The sequence below is a fragment of the Cololabis saira genome, chromosome 23, assembly GCF_033807715.1.
Source record: "Cololabis saira isolate AMF1-May2022 chromosome 23, fColSai1.1, whole genome shotgun sequence".
Classification (NCBI taxonomy): Eukaryota; Metazoa; Chordata; class Actinopteri; order Beloniformes; family Belonidae; genus Cololabis; species Cololabis saira.
This window is the reverse complement of record NC_084609.1, coordinates 6,790,175-6,804,116: the sequence shown is the minus strand read 5'-3', so window position 1 is coordinate 6,804,116 and position 13,942 is coordinate 6,790,175. Positions and strand designations below refer to the sequence as shown.

At 46.5% G+C, this 13,942-nt stretch overlaps 1 protein-coding gene across 1 annotated transcript in view; it reads right to left on the bottom strand.

Annotated features, from left to right (window-relative positions):
- Positions 1 to 13,712, bottom strand: part of hgfa (hepatocyte growth factor a) — a 41,257-nt gene extending 27,545 nt beyond the window's left edge. Inside the window, exons 1-4 of the mRNA XM_061714541.1 lie at positions 13,586 to 13,712; positions 6,795 to 6,954; positions 6,538 to 6,650; positions 5,815 to 5,929 (exon numbers count right to left, since the gene is read on the bottom strand). Coding sequence (XP_061570525.1) covers positions 5,815 to 5,929; positions 6,538 to 6,650; positions 6,795 to 6,954; positions 13,586 to 13,649 — 452 coding nt within the window. The 5' untranslated portion in view covers positions 13,650 to 13,712. The remainder of the gene's footprint in view (positions 1 to 5,814; positions 5,930 to 6,537; positions 6,651 to 6,794; positions 6,955 to 13,585) is intronic.
- Between the last annotated feature and the right edge of the window lie 230 nt (positions 13,713 to 13,942).

The following is a 13,942-nucleotide window of genomic DNA, read 5'->3' as shown; positions in this document are numbered from 1 at the left end:
TTTGGCGTCACCAGCAGTGCCGGAGATGCTTCGAATGCACACATACATGTGAGCGGTAGTGATGATGGATACCACCGATTTCCTTTCCGAGCCGATATTGAAGTAAAAATATTGAATTCAGGCTGGTATCAGCGATACCGATTCTATACTGATACATTGTGCAAATATACCTAAGCTAATGGGGATCCAAATAAAAACTATAAACTATAACTATAAACTACACCTAATGTGCCTGATAAATCTAAAAAATTGGTGTATTTTAGATAGTTTAAGAATACAAGACAGAGTCACTTATTTAGCTATTCATTTTAAAGTCAGAAGTATACTGAGGTAGCCAAGCTGTTACAACAACAGAAAAACCAGTGTTTGAAAAAGGTGTTTCCATCAATACAAAAATAACCTAAGTAAAATGATATTAAAATAAATAAGAGAATAAGAAAGAAAAATAAGAACTACTATAAAAATGAAAAAAAGTAGTTCCTACCAGCAGTGTGTCATTTAGAGAAAATCTGAATAGTTTAGTTACTTTCCACCGTATTCCTGTTAATGATATATATTACCACCAATGACTGAAGTATCAAAAGTATCGATATTTTACTTAAAGAATCAATTTTAGAGCAAGATCTTGTATCGGAAGTATCTATATTTCAGGATTTAAAGCAAGAACGAAGACGCCCCGATGAATCACGCCGACATCCTTCCCAGCGCGTTTACAAATCATTACGACATCTTATAGCCTCATTGTCTTTATTATTCCCTCTTTGATAACAAAAGTATAATCCTGAAGGACTGGTATATTTACTGATTGAGGCGGCAGACTACTTGTAAACGTCGTCCCTCCTCTTGTCAAACTTCCTCACGATCAAACGTTAGCGAGACTCCAAGCGGAGTCTGGAGCTGCCCTCCTCCCTCGGAGTTACATCAAAGCTGCTGGAAAACAAACATTCCTGAGGAGACGACTGAAACGATGGGAATGCTGCTCTGCTATAATTATTATAAAGATGGGTCCGGGTTTGCGATTCCTACGTCCCAAAGCCACAGACGACAGGTGGGAGTCCCGGCTCTGGAGGGGAGAAACCCCCGCCGGCCCGGCCGCCGACCGGCCGAGCGTGAAAATAATAGCAACCCCAAGCTCAAGCGGTGCGTGCTTCATTACGGCGGTAATTCTCACGCAGCGGGGCGGTGGTCCAGCGCTGGCTAACCCCACGGTGGCTCTAAATCTCCCCTCCGCTCCAGCTCCCGCTGACCCTCGGCAAAGGCAAAAGGTGCTGACAAGTGGGGACGATGGAAGCCTCCCCTCCACCCGACGAGGGTTGTGGGGACCACGCGTCAAATAAACGATGACAAAGGCTTCTTAATGCTAACCACAGCTTCTGGGGAGTGATGACAGGGCCGGGAGAACGGGGGGGGAGAGGGGCGACACCGCAATCCGCTTTAATTGAGGGACCGCTGAACCCCGTATTCTCTCTCGGTGCGCTTGCGGCTTTCTGAACTCAGCTGGACATCAGACAAAACATGACTTCAGTCTATAAATCTTCGCACGTTCTCTCTTTTCATTCGGCCTCCCCTTCTAGTTTTCCCTCTGCGCCTCCTCAGACTCTTGTTACCCCGTCTCCCGACCCCCGTCTCCCCCCCCGTTCCCTCCTCGCCACAGTTAAAATATCTGGCAGCTAATGAGCACCACTAATGAGACGCTGGCAGAGACCCATCTCTCCGAAATCCCTGTTTTTTAGCTGAGAGGAAAACATCTCCGGGATACACCTGATGGCCTCCGGTGCAGAAGCAGAAGAAGAAAAAAAAAGCAGCAAAAAAAAAAGAAAAAGAAAGAAGAAAACCCTCACTGGGAGGACATCCCTGCATGTGTTGAAAGAAATCTGACTTAACTCTGGATAAACGTTCAACTGTCTCTGAGCCTCCACCTTCCCTTAACCCCCGAGGTGGAAGGGGATGAACTGAGCATCCATAAATCAGCCGCCGAGGCCTGTTCAGTATCAGACACAGAGAAGGAGAGAAGGAACCACCAGGAGGATGGTGGAAGCTTAGCGATCGGGGGACGTGAGCTTTGAAGGCTGTTGGTTCAAATCTGCAGGAATTTGGCAAAGGGGAAGTGAATGATTAAGATGGTTTTTTTCTCTCCCGTCTCTGGAAACCACCGTATTCTGGTGAGCCGTTCACCTTTACAGTGGCAAGTGACTGCTTGAAATGATGTTTCTGCTCGTAGAAAGACCAGAAAAAAAGGGATAGCTGTTTCCCAACATGCATTCTTGTGTGCGCTCGCGATCGCGCCGACTTGTGAAACGTGCAAACGCTCCGATTCAACGTCCGAATCCCCAGATTCCCACTGGCTCTGCCCACTTTCATCAACGATGCATCCAGTGGAGACTCGAACTAGAACAGGCAAAGTGTCCCAGAATGCATTTTAGTGGAGGAGCGAGTTCCCAACTGGAAGTAGGGACGTTGAAAATACCACAGATGTTGAGTAATGGAATGCAGTTTTAACATGTATTCATGCAAGAATGCAGTTCTTCCAACTTCAAAATTTGTGGGTGATTTATGAAAACGGAGCTTATGCGAAAATGTCCTGTGATGTTTTTTCTGAGATATGCGAACCTGTTACCTGATCTGCTGTAGGAGCGAGCGTCTCCTGCCTGACCTCGGGCTTTCAACCCCCCACGTTGATCTCGCCAGCTATGAACGCTCAGTAAGCAGCTCTGATGGCGAGAAGCCGCCAGTGACTGACGGCCTCGCGGTGGCCGGTATCCTGACCAGTTCATTTCCTCTTTCATACCAGGAATTAGTCTGGATTGTATCGCCATACAACCAGTCAGGTAACGCTGGGAACAACAACGGACATGCAAAACGGCGTGGACTGTAGCAGGAACGCCAGTGAGGGATTAGGGGTGGGCAAAAATATATCACGATTTCGATTTTTATCACGATCTTAAATTGAAAAAAGAAAAACAGACGATTGGAAAAGTATTTACGGCTGGGTCGGCTACTTTAAGCAGGCTCATTTTTGTCAGGTTGACGACGTCATTACGTCTGGTGAGTCGGTGCATCAGCACAGAACTGTAGTTTCTAGAATGTGTCCTAGATGATCCCACCATCTCTGATGCACATGTCTGAGTCGCTCTACGCAGCCATCAGACTCTACAATAAGCAACTCTAGCCACTCGAGTGCAATAACCTGTTTTTCTGATAGTGCAATAATCTTCTCCCTCGTTATACCTCACTGACATTTTTGCACATATTTTTTTGCACACATATTTTTTTGCACACATTGCTTTTTTTTATATTGCTCTTTTTTTAATTATTTAGCCATTTATTGGTTATTTCTCTTTTTTTCTTTTTAGGATATACTTTTTTTATATACCTTTCATACTTCGTGTGTATTTGTAAATTTGTTGAGAGTGTGTATGTTTGCTACTGCACAAGCAAATTTCTCCTCCGTGGGATTAATAAAGTTCTATTCTATTCTTTTGCCACTGGCTAGGTACGTTTCCTAGAATCTTCAAAAAGTAAATGTAAATGTCTGGCCATCGTGGGTCCGACTTCAGAGCAGAAGCGAGTTGATAAGTAGTAAAAACCTCTGAAGGATGTTAGAGTGGAAAAATTTACCTTTTTCATGCCATTTTCTAACTTTTCACGTAATCCATTTTCTTTGGTTTATTTTGTTATTGATCAGTAGAATTTCATATATTCATGTCAATATTCAGGTCTGAATAATTATTCCTCATCTTTCAAATGCATTTAGTGTGTCTGCCATATTTATTTCTGTATCACAAATGTAATTTTTCCTCTAGTTGAGCTTGGTGGACCACGTGTTTGGACTAAAGTTGCTTTCGTCAATGAAAAACTGAGGAAAACTGAGACGAGACGCAACGAAAATGCTGGTCATGTGACGATAACAATAATTAAATATATAATGCAATATCGTCGACGAATAAAAACGAGACTAAAATGTAGATTACAAAATAAAAACTAGTTTCCTCTGGTTTAGTTCTGCTGGGTGACGTTAGTCCTCAATCCCAGTCGCTGCAGCAGGAATCAGATCCAGAAGATGCAGCTGCAGAGTTAGAGGCTGATGCCGTTAACACAGAGCTCTAGGTTCACGTACATTAAAAACAAAGTTACATAGAGAAACGCGGGGATCTGCTCTGGGGCTGGAGAAGAAGAAGAAGAACCATCTTTGGATACACTTTCCTACATAGACGTGGAAAAGAAAACCCAATGTATCGTCGGAAAAGAAAAAGATGGGGAGAAATGCGTAAAAATAAATATGTTGTAAACTCAAATTAGAGTCTTCTGTATCTGGAATGAATGTATTCTTGAGTCTATGAGGTAACAATAATTTACTAATAAGATAACCTTGTTTGAATTGTAAAATTGGGTTTGGCTAAATACAATCTTTGACTAAAACTAGACTAAAATGGTCCTGGACAATTCTGACTAAAATAAGACTAACATGCTCAGACTTTTAGTCGATTGAAACTTGACACGACTAAAAGGAGAATGAACGTGACTAAAACTAATAAAAAACTAAAATGATAGCTTGATCCAAAGACTAGGCTAAAACCAACATTGAAACAGGCTGACAGAAACAACACTAGTTTCGACCAAAGGACATGTGAGAGACCAAGACAGAAGGCTGGGAGTTGTAGCTTCATCCCGGATGTAATTTGTTCGCCAGATTGGACGAGCCTCCAGAACTACTTTAGAGAGTCTAAACCACGCTCTCTCCACCTATAGTATAAATGTTTACCTTAGCCATGCGGTCTGGATCTTTTTTATTGCATCTGGGGACAGTTGGTGTTTTATCACTTGGACCCATGACCTCAGGATTCTGTACCATAAACACTGCTGGTGGTGAATTTAGATCAGGTGACTTCCTTCTTCCAATTTTTTAAGACGGTCAGACTTTCTTTAAAAAAGAACTCTGACAAGGATCCGATGACAACCTGTGACCATCAAGTCTTCCTGCTTGTCTTATGGCTCTTTTCCACTACCTGCTCAGCTCGGCTCAGCTCCACTTGGTTTGGTTCTTTCCCACTAGGGGTCTAACGTGCCGAGTAGATACTTTTCTGTAACTATTCTGCCGAGGTTCTAAGCGGCTGAGTCGGGCTGTGATGTCATCACACTACAGGGCACTGATTGGTCGGGGAGTTGAAGTCAGACGTCTGAGTCAGGATGTGAAATCAGAGAAAGAGACTCTGACGGCGGCTTCTTGTTCATTTTATTCCACCAGCGCAAAAAGTTTCAAAAGCGTCTGTTTGGTGATCCAACTCTGAGCTGCAGATGTTCATAAACCTGGTGGCTGAGGAGAGAATTAAAAAGGGATCTAGACGAGCGATAAGGAACGATCAGATCTACCAGGAGCTCTGTCACTTCATAGCTGCTCACGGCTCCAGCTGACTTTTCAGACAAACTAAAAAAAATTAAAAAGCATCACCGCTTGAAGTTTCTCTCACTCTCATTTTTTAACTTGATATGGAACAAAAGCCACAGATCCAGCAGCACATCTATCATCTCCTCCAGGTTCTACATCTTCAGTGTTTTCTTCTTCGTTTAGATCACACAATCAAATACGTCACAGCAGCTTCACTCCAACCTCCTACTTCTGTTCCAGGTGCTGAATTCTATTGTAAAATAAACCAGGCCGAGTTGAGATGAGCAGAGCTGAGTAGGTGCTAGTGGAAAAGTGCCACTACTGATTACGTTAGATAGAAGACACAGATATCTACACCTGACTAGATTGTAGTTACAAGAGTCTGAAATGTACATTCTCTTAACTTTCGGAGAGAAAAGAGGACTTACGTGTGCTCATTGATGTTATTATCAGACCAGGCTTGGCAAGTGATGTTTGACTTGGTCCAAGACCTCCTCCCTCTGTAGTTGTCCTTGGTGCCGGTGATGCACTCCCTTATGTAATCTGAGTGCGAGCAGAAATGAGAAACATCTGAAAACATCCCTCCGAGTTCTCTCTCTTTCCACGCCGTCCACGTGCAGCGCTCCGAGGGGGCAGTTCACGGCGCTTCGGTAAGCGCTCATCCGCCCCGGCCACCTTGGGTGTGTTTTCCCATGTATGGTCAGGAACAGCCTTTCGCAGCGAACATTTAGTCTGTTGTTATGTTATTCCCGAAACGGACAAGTCCCTGAAGTTGGTTAAATGTCCCGCAGGGGAGCATTCATAAATTTTGCGGTGAAGTCTGAAGTGCCAGATTCCACTGCGGCGCTCTGGCTGTAAACAATGAATTTTCTTGTTTACACGCCGCTTAAGTTTGCAGCCTGTTTACCCCTGCGACTCCCCCCCACCTTATTGATTAAACATCGGGGCGTGAGGAGATTCGGTTGCTTTTATTGTGTCAACAGAGAAAAACCAAAGAGCTCTAAGCCCGAGGAGTTAACATGCATGTGACACAATCTGCAACAGCCTGCTTGTGTAATGGAGCTCCTCAACGTACAGTACCTTGCTGTTCTCGTGAGAAAAGCAGCGAAAAGCATCGGGAGGCTCTTGCCTCTGAAAACCATGACGCTCACCTTTTTTTTCGTACAGAGTAAAGTTGACGTTGGCCTGCTTCTGCACGCCGAAGGTGAATCGGTCAAAGGGAAGCAAGTGGCATTTCCTGTTGTGCCTTTGAAAGTTGAAAGCTCTGTAGAAACATGAGAAGTTGAAAGATGACCAAATGATAAACAAGAAAAATATGTAAATACTACGAGAGGGAGACGGAGGAGGGGAGCGTGGCCGCGGAGAAAGTCAGCCACTTCGGAGAAGTGGAAGAGAAAAAGTGACTCACCTGCAGTGGAAGTTCCTCTTGACCTTCTTGCATTTCCGGGCGCACTGTTCCAGCGAGCTGTTGCTGCGCACCAGCGGAGGAGGGCAGTCGGCGCAGACCAGCACCTGACTCTCTGTCTTCTCATACTTCTGTAAAAACTGACGGGATTTTTTACAGCAACCTGCAAAACACGAGGGAACAACATGAAACCTGCATGTTTGGAGGTCTGAAGTATGATGTAGCCATATCTGCCATCTCCAGGATGGATGGAAGGATGATGGATGGATGGATGGATGGATGGATGGATGGATGGATGGATGGATGGATGGATGGATGGATGGATGGATGGATGGATGGATGGATGGATGGATGGATGCAGGGATGGATGGATGGACGGACGGACGGACGGACGGACGGAAGGTTGGATGGTAGATGGATGGATAGATGGTTTGGTGGATTAGTGGATGGATGGGTAGACAGATGGGTGGATGGATGGATGGATGAATGGAGGGCTGGATGGATGAATGGATGGGTGGATGGATGAATGGATGGATGGATGGATGTGTGGATGGATGGATGGATGATGGATGGATGGACGGATGGATGGATGGGTGGATGGATGGATGGATGATGGATGGATGGACGGATGGATGGATGGGTGGATGGTTGAATGGGTGGGTGGATGGGTGGATGGATGGATGGATGGATGGATGGATGGATGGATGGATGGATGGATGAGTGGATGGATGGATGGATGGATGGATGGTTGGATGGATGGATGGTTGAATGGGTGGGTGGATGGATCAGTGGATGGATGGACAGAATTAGGGTAATGAAACCCACATTTCGTAAATAAGGTCTGATTTTGTCACTTTACGTGACCCCATCTCTCTGGTTGGGTCTGGTTGGGCCCCCCTCCCCCACCCATTCATATCCATTTCCAGCTGTTACAGACGGCACCAAACCAATCACAACGGGGCGTTTTGTTTTCAAAACGACCAAGCAGCGGTACCAATACCAGCTTGGATCAACAAGTTTTTACTACATAACAGACCACGGCCATTTCGTAACGTTCCTATGATTCTTTGTATCAAATATGAAAGGAACCAGGATGGCTGGCCAGACTAGGGCCAGACTAAGGCCAGGCTAGGGTCAAACTAGGGCCAGGCTAGGGTCAGGCTAGGGTCAAACTCGGCCAGGTGAGGGCCAAACTAGGGCCAGGCTAGGGTCAGGCTAGGGTCAAACTCGGCCAGGTGATGGCCAAACTAGGGCCAGGCTAAGGCCAGGAAAGGGCCAGGCTAGGGTCAAACTCGGCCAGGATAGGGTCAGACTAGGGTCAAACTCGGCCAGGTGAGGGCCAAACTAGGGCCAGGCTAAGGCCAGGTGATGGCCAGGCTAAACTAGGGCCAGGCTAGGGCCTGGCTAGGGTAAAACAAGGGCCAGGCTAGGGCCAAACTAGGGCCAGGAGAAGCCCAAACTAAGGCCAGGCTAAGGTCAGGGCCAGGCTAGGGTCAAACTAGGGTCAAACTAGGGCCAGGCTAGGGCTAGACTAGGGCCAGGCTAGGGCCAGGCTAGGGCCAAACTAGGGCCAAACTAGGGCCAGGCTAGGGTCAAACTAGGGCCAAACTAAGGCCAGACTAGGGGCAGGCTAGGGCCAGGTTATGGCCAGGTGAGGGCCAGGCTAGACTAGGGCCAGGCCAGGCTAGGGCCCGGCTAGGGCCAGACAAGGGCCAAACTAGGGCCAGGCCAGGCTAGGGCCAGACTAGGGCCAGTATACGGCCAGAATAGAGTCAAACTATGGCCAGACTAGGGCCAGGAGAGGCCCAGACTAAGGCCAGGCTAAGGTCAGGGCAACGCTAGGGGCAAACTAGTGCCAAGCTAGGGCTGGGCCAGGCTAGAGCCAGGTGAAGGCCAGACTAAGTTCAGGTTTGGGCCAGACTAAAGCTTGGTGGGCACAATCAGACCAGTAAGTATAAGTTACCCATCCAAAGATCCCTCCTTTGTGAATCTTTGGATGGACAACGATACTTCATGAACGTCCAGGAACCTTGTGGTTGCCGCCTGCAGGGCCGAACACTAAGCCGGACCATTTCCAGGTCATTGAAGTAAACTCACAGTCCAACTGTGCAGAAGATGGAAACATCTTTGGTTCACTTCAACTTCCAGTTAGAAACTCTAGTCCAAGTGGGAAGTTTCAACTGGAATGCCCCCTGAAGTTGGAATCAGAGCTCAGAAAGTCGGATGGACCTCCCCCTTCCCGACTCCTGAGTCCAGCACGGCGGCATCTCGCATCCTCAAGAGTAAACACACAGCTAATTTTGCTGTTTAAAAACAGCTCCTTCTCCTTTTGTAAACATTTCACCAGACATACGGTACATACATACTACAGCCCGCGTTTCATCAGTAAACACGTCGCTACACTCTTTGAGTGCTTCTTGCCACATACAATCAATACCTGTAAATCACTCGGACCAAATCCGGTGTTTGGAAAGGTTTATTACCCAGCGCCGCAGCTGCAACACGGCTAGCTCGGGCGTGACGTCGTCAAGACATCCCAAGTCTGAGCTAAAGGAAACAAACATTTAAATACCATTTATATTGCCGGAAACTTATTTTATTCCATGATGTCAGTGACTACGGATAAGGTCAATATTCTGGTTACAGAAACATTCGGAATATTCCGTTTCCATGCGTGAGCAAACAGGTTTACCTCTGTATACATGGCAATTGTAATCATTTGGGATATCTGGATCAAAGCAGCAACGCACGGAGAACGTCATGACGCAATTCCCGTCATTTCCACTTCTTCTTCCTGTATCCAAATCCAAAACAACAATAACAGCAGGACGGCGGATAATCGGACCCGCTAGTACTGTTTTGTTTTTGGCCCTGTAGTTCGCCTTTTTCAGCGTCTTCCAGCGGAGCTTGATCTGGTCTGGCGTTCGTACAAATCCTGCTTCGCGCATCTTTTCGCTCACCTTTTTGTAAATCTGGCTATCCCGGTACTTTCTACCGTCTACAAATGACAAAATGTTCATATCTTTCATTACATTTATGCCATGTTTATTAGTACTTCCTGGACTCAAAAGAACAAGATTCCTTGTGAAAAGAACATGTGCAGAAAACAAATTCCTGTTCCTTTTGATGGGGATATCCCGTTAGTCTATACATGACCAAATATTCGGGTTAGAAAAGGAGTAACCCAGGGGTCATATTCGGGTTTTTAAAATCCGGTTATTCAAAGGGGTTATTGGTGTTTACATGGCCGTGCGCAAACGGGTTATTGTTAATATTCAGGTTAGAAAAGGGTTATTGATGCATGTAAACTTAGGCCCTGTTTACACGTAGCAAAAACGGTGGTGTTTTCATGCGTTTTGGCCGTTCGTTTACACGAAAACGAAGCTCAAAGTCACCAAAAAACGATCATTTCTGAAAACTCCGGCCAAAGTGGAGATTTGCAAAAACTCAGTTTTCACGTTTACTTGTAAACGGAGGGAAAAGGACATTTAGGCTTCAGAACGTCACATTATGCGACAGAAACGTCACCAGCGTCATGTGTGCCTGTGTTTACAATTTGTTTGGAAACCGTCAATATTTTCTTGTATTTTACCTGTTTTATATTCTAAAGTCACACTTAAAAGTAACTCCACTTCTCTGTCACTCCAAACGAAAGACTCTCGTTCTGTCTTGGAAGTAAAGCCTGAATTATCGTCCTGCGTTAAATCGACGCAGAGCCTACGGCGTAGGGTACGCGGCGATGCGCACCGTATGGTGTGCTTCGCCGCGTACCCTACGCCGTAAGCTCTGCGTCGATTTAACCCGGGACCATAAATCAGCCTTAACTGGAAGTTACACGTGTCATTTGTTGATGTTTTTTCCAGGATTCCGATTGGCTAGCATGACTTTATCTTCTCGTTACACTGCCCCCTGCAGGTTTGGCTGCTCATAGCACCTTAACAGCGTATTTATGCGGGTTCGTATAAATGATGGTATTTTTCAAAACGTAGAGGGGGAAATATCCGTTTTTGTAAATACCCGGCTATGTGTAAACGTGGCCTTAGTCATTGTCGTGTACCTAAACGCCACCTACTGGACCGGGTTGGAACTGTTTGTCGTATGAAATGTTAAGTCTTAAGGCGGCTCTTGGTTTGTTTGACCTTTTGAACACGATGAAAACTGAACTCTGTAACGCCGACAGTGTTTTTCAGGGCTTCGCCGTACATCACATACGTCAACGGTACGTTAAGACACTGCAGTCCTCTGTGCAAATCCCTCACCCCCCCCCCCCAGAAGTCTGCTGTTCGTGAGAGAAAAGGCCCCACTTCTTCTCCGAGGCGGCAGGTATCATAGTTCATGTCAGGAAAAACAAGAATGAAATGTGTTGTGGATGAAAGCCCTGCTCCAAGTGCCCCCCCCCCCTGTAACGAAGGTGCTGCGATGACAGCCAGAGCACCAGAATGACGCCTGTCAACGGGCCGATCCGCCGCAGCGCCTCGGCCGGAGCGCTGCTCCTCGTGAAAACACATCTCATCTTTTACTGCTTTCACAAAAGAACCTTAAAATCTGCCTTTTTTCCAGCATTTCTTTTCCCCACTTTTGTGGTATTTCTGTAATGCTCCGGGTCTCGAGTTCCTGCAAGGGAAATTCTTGCAGCAATCATGATAACTACTCTAAAGCCCTTTTCATAATCCGGCATTCATGATTCTGTGGGAGCCATTAAAGAATTATTAGGAGTCCCACTGTTTAACAGCGCTGGCTTTTATTTTATCCCCTTTACAGTTGGAGCAGCGAGGGAACCTTCAACCGTCGGTCCCCGTTTCTACAAAACAACACGTCTGAAAACACCAGAAAACACGTATGTGTGGAAAAACGGACCGTAAGAAAGTCAGTGGTGCAAAGGGACACGTCATTCTCTCTAGCTTTATTTATAGACCTCCGTTAAAAAGGCATTTCTCTGGGAAAACCACTTCAAAAGAGGATTCTATCACTTCAGATATGTGGCATGATGTGCACGAGATCCAAGCAGGGGTCACAAACAGGACAGGATCATATTTTAGGCCCAGAATTCCCTGCGATACAGGTCATTCGCTTGTATCCACCAGGGAGAGTCCGGAGCTCGGCTGATGCTCCTGATGCAGCACCAGCATCTCTACACCGGCCGTGTGTTCAGTTACAATCATTTCAAAGTTATAATTAGAAGCAAGTGCAACATAAATCATCTCCCCTGGAAACCTCATGCTACCGAGTTACTGACACATGCCCCCCGTGCCAAGACCCAACGCGGGACGTTGTGTGTCTACTTAAGATACTGTAAACTGTGAAGCGTTTAGAGGCTTCTCGTGGTCGAAAATGGTTTTTGGGGAGGATGTGTTATTAATGTTTTGGCTCCGCTGGACCACATCTGGCACTCATCACCGTGTTGTTCCAGCCCTGATGTCTGGCCAGGCTGCTCAATTAGATTTCACTTAGTCTCTTCCTCTCCTTGCGCTCAAGACTTCATCCTATCTCCGAATCATCTCTCCGGAGCGTTCGCCGGAGCTGAGGATAATGATATAAGGTGCCGGTGAGTGAGAGCGATGAGGCCTAATGAGGAGAGGCATGGCTTATTAGAGGCAGGGCTCCGGCTTTAGCCTCACAAATGCAGATGGGGAATAGTGGAGGCTCAGAAACTTCCACTCCTCCGTCCCCTTGAGCGAAAAACTGGATATGCTTCTAGTCCGAGTATCAATAATCATCATAAAAATATCCATTTTCAGACTGGAGAGGAAGAAGACTGTATTGAGTCAACACCGGGAGGGCAGCAGGTTAAAGGTGCTCCTCCGGCTGAGAATTAAGCAGACATTACATCTGCTTCAGAGGGTCCAGCAGCCAGATGTTATCCCCCCCCCACCACTCACACACACACACACACAACCCCCTCTGTCTTTCTCTCTATGTCTCTCTCTCTCACACACACACACAGAGATCCAGGACCGGGAATTACGCACGAACAACCCGGTCCTGGGCTCACGTTTTATAGGAGGAGGAGGTCAGGGGTCAGGGTCGGCACCTCTGGAGGTGGGAAATGGGAATCCGTGTCAACGGGGTGCAACCTGCGAGGCCATCCCGTAATCTGCACTCCATAAAGATCCATAAAGATGCTGCGCGCCGCTCGTTTTGGACGCGTTTCAGCGCGTAAAAGCTGCGAGCGCCAAGTCGCAGCTTTGCGCCAGGCATGCATCCATCCTCTCTGCAGCTGGACTCGGCACATGCAGGAGTCCGGGCTTCACTGGGACTGGGACTGATCGTGTAAAAAAGGTTTCACCTCAGAAGGAAAAGCTTCCCAAACACGCAGCGCTGCGCGTAACCGCGGTGCCACCGGCGCGTCCTCCGCTCCGCTTTATTCTTTAAAATGACAAACTTCACACCAAGTGCTATGCATTTGATGCTAAAACTATTTCTAAAACAAAATCTTAAAGGTCTGCAGAGGCTTTTTTAAATTCTAAGTTGAATATTTGACACTTATTTAACTTATCCAGTGAGCTTCAATCAAAAACATTTTTTATTCTAATTTATTAACAGCGCAAGACGCGTCAGCGTTAAAACCAGGGATTAAAAACACATAAAACTACAGCCTACATATGAGATTCATAATGTTGACGCCTGATGCCAAAATGTGACTTTTAAAATCCAGTTTCCAACACTGTAAAAAAGTTAGATTGAAAGTTTGAAAGATTGTAAAAAGTTAGATTTGGTCACTTTACGCACTTTTTTTCTCTCTGAAGTGCGTAAAGTGCGTAAAGCTCCAGCATGAAGCATCCACATCCACCTACCTGCGTCCACCAGGATGGCCAGCAGACAGAGCAGAGCCCTGCAGAGCCACGCGTTAGTCCTCATGGCTGGATCTGGATCAGGATCAGGACCGGGTCTGGATCAGGGTTCAGGGTTCGAGTCCGGATCAGGGATCAGGGATCAGGGGTGCGCACTGGTTGATCAAAGTCCGCACTTTCCTCGCAGCAGATGCCACTTTCCCAAGTAAACCCCGCACGTCCTCGGTTCAACCCCTGAAAGTGAAGTTTGCGTCCCTCTCCAGCTGCGCTTCTCCTCCTCACTTCTGTCAAGATCAGCGCAGTTAATGGCCCGACTTCCGCTCCGGATTTTCAAAATAAAACCAAACGAGACTTCTGCGT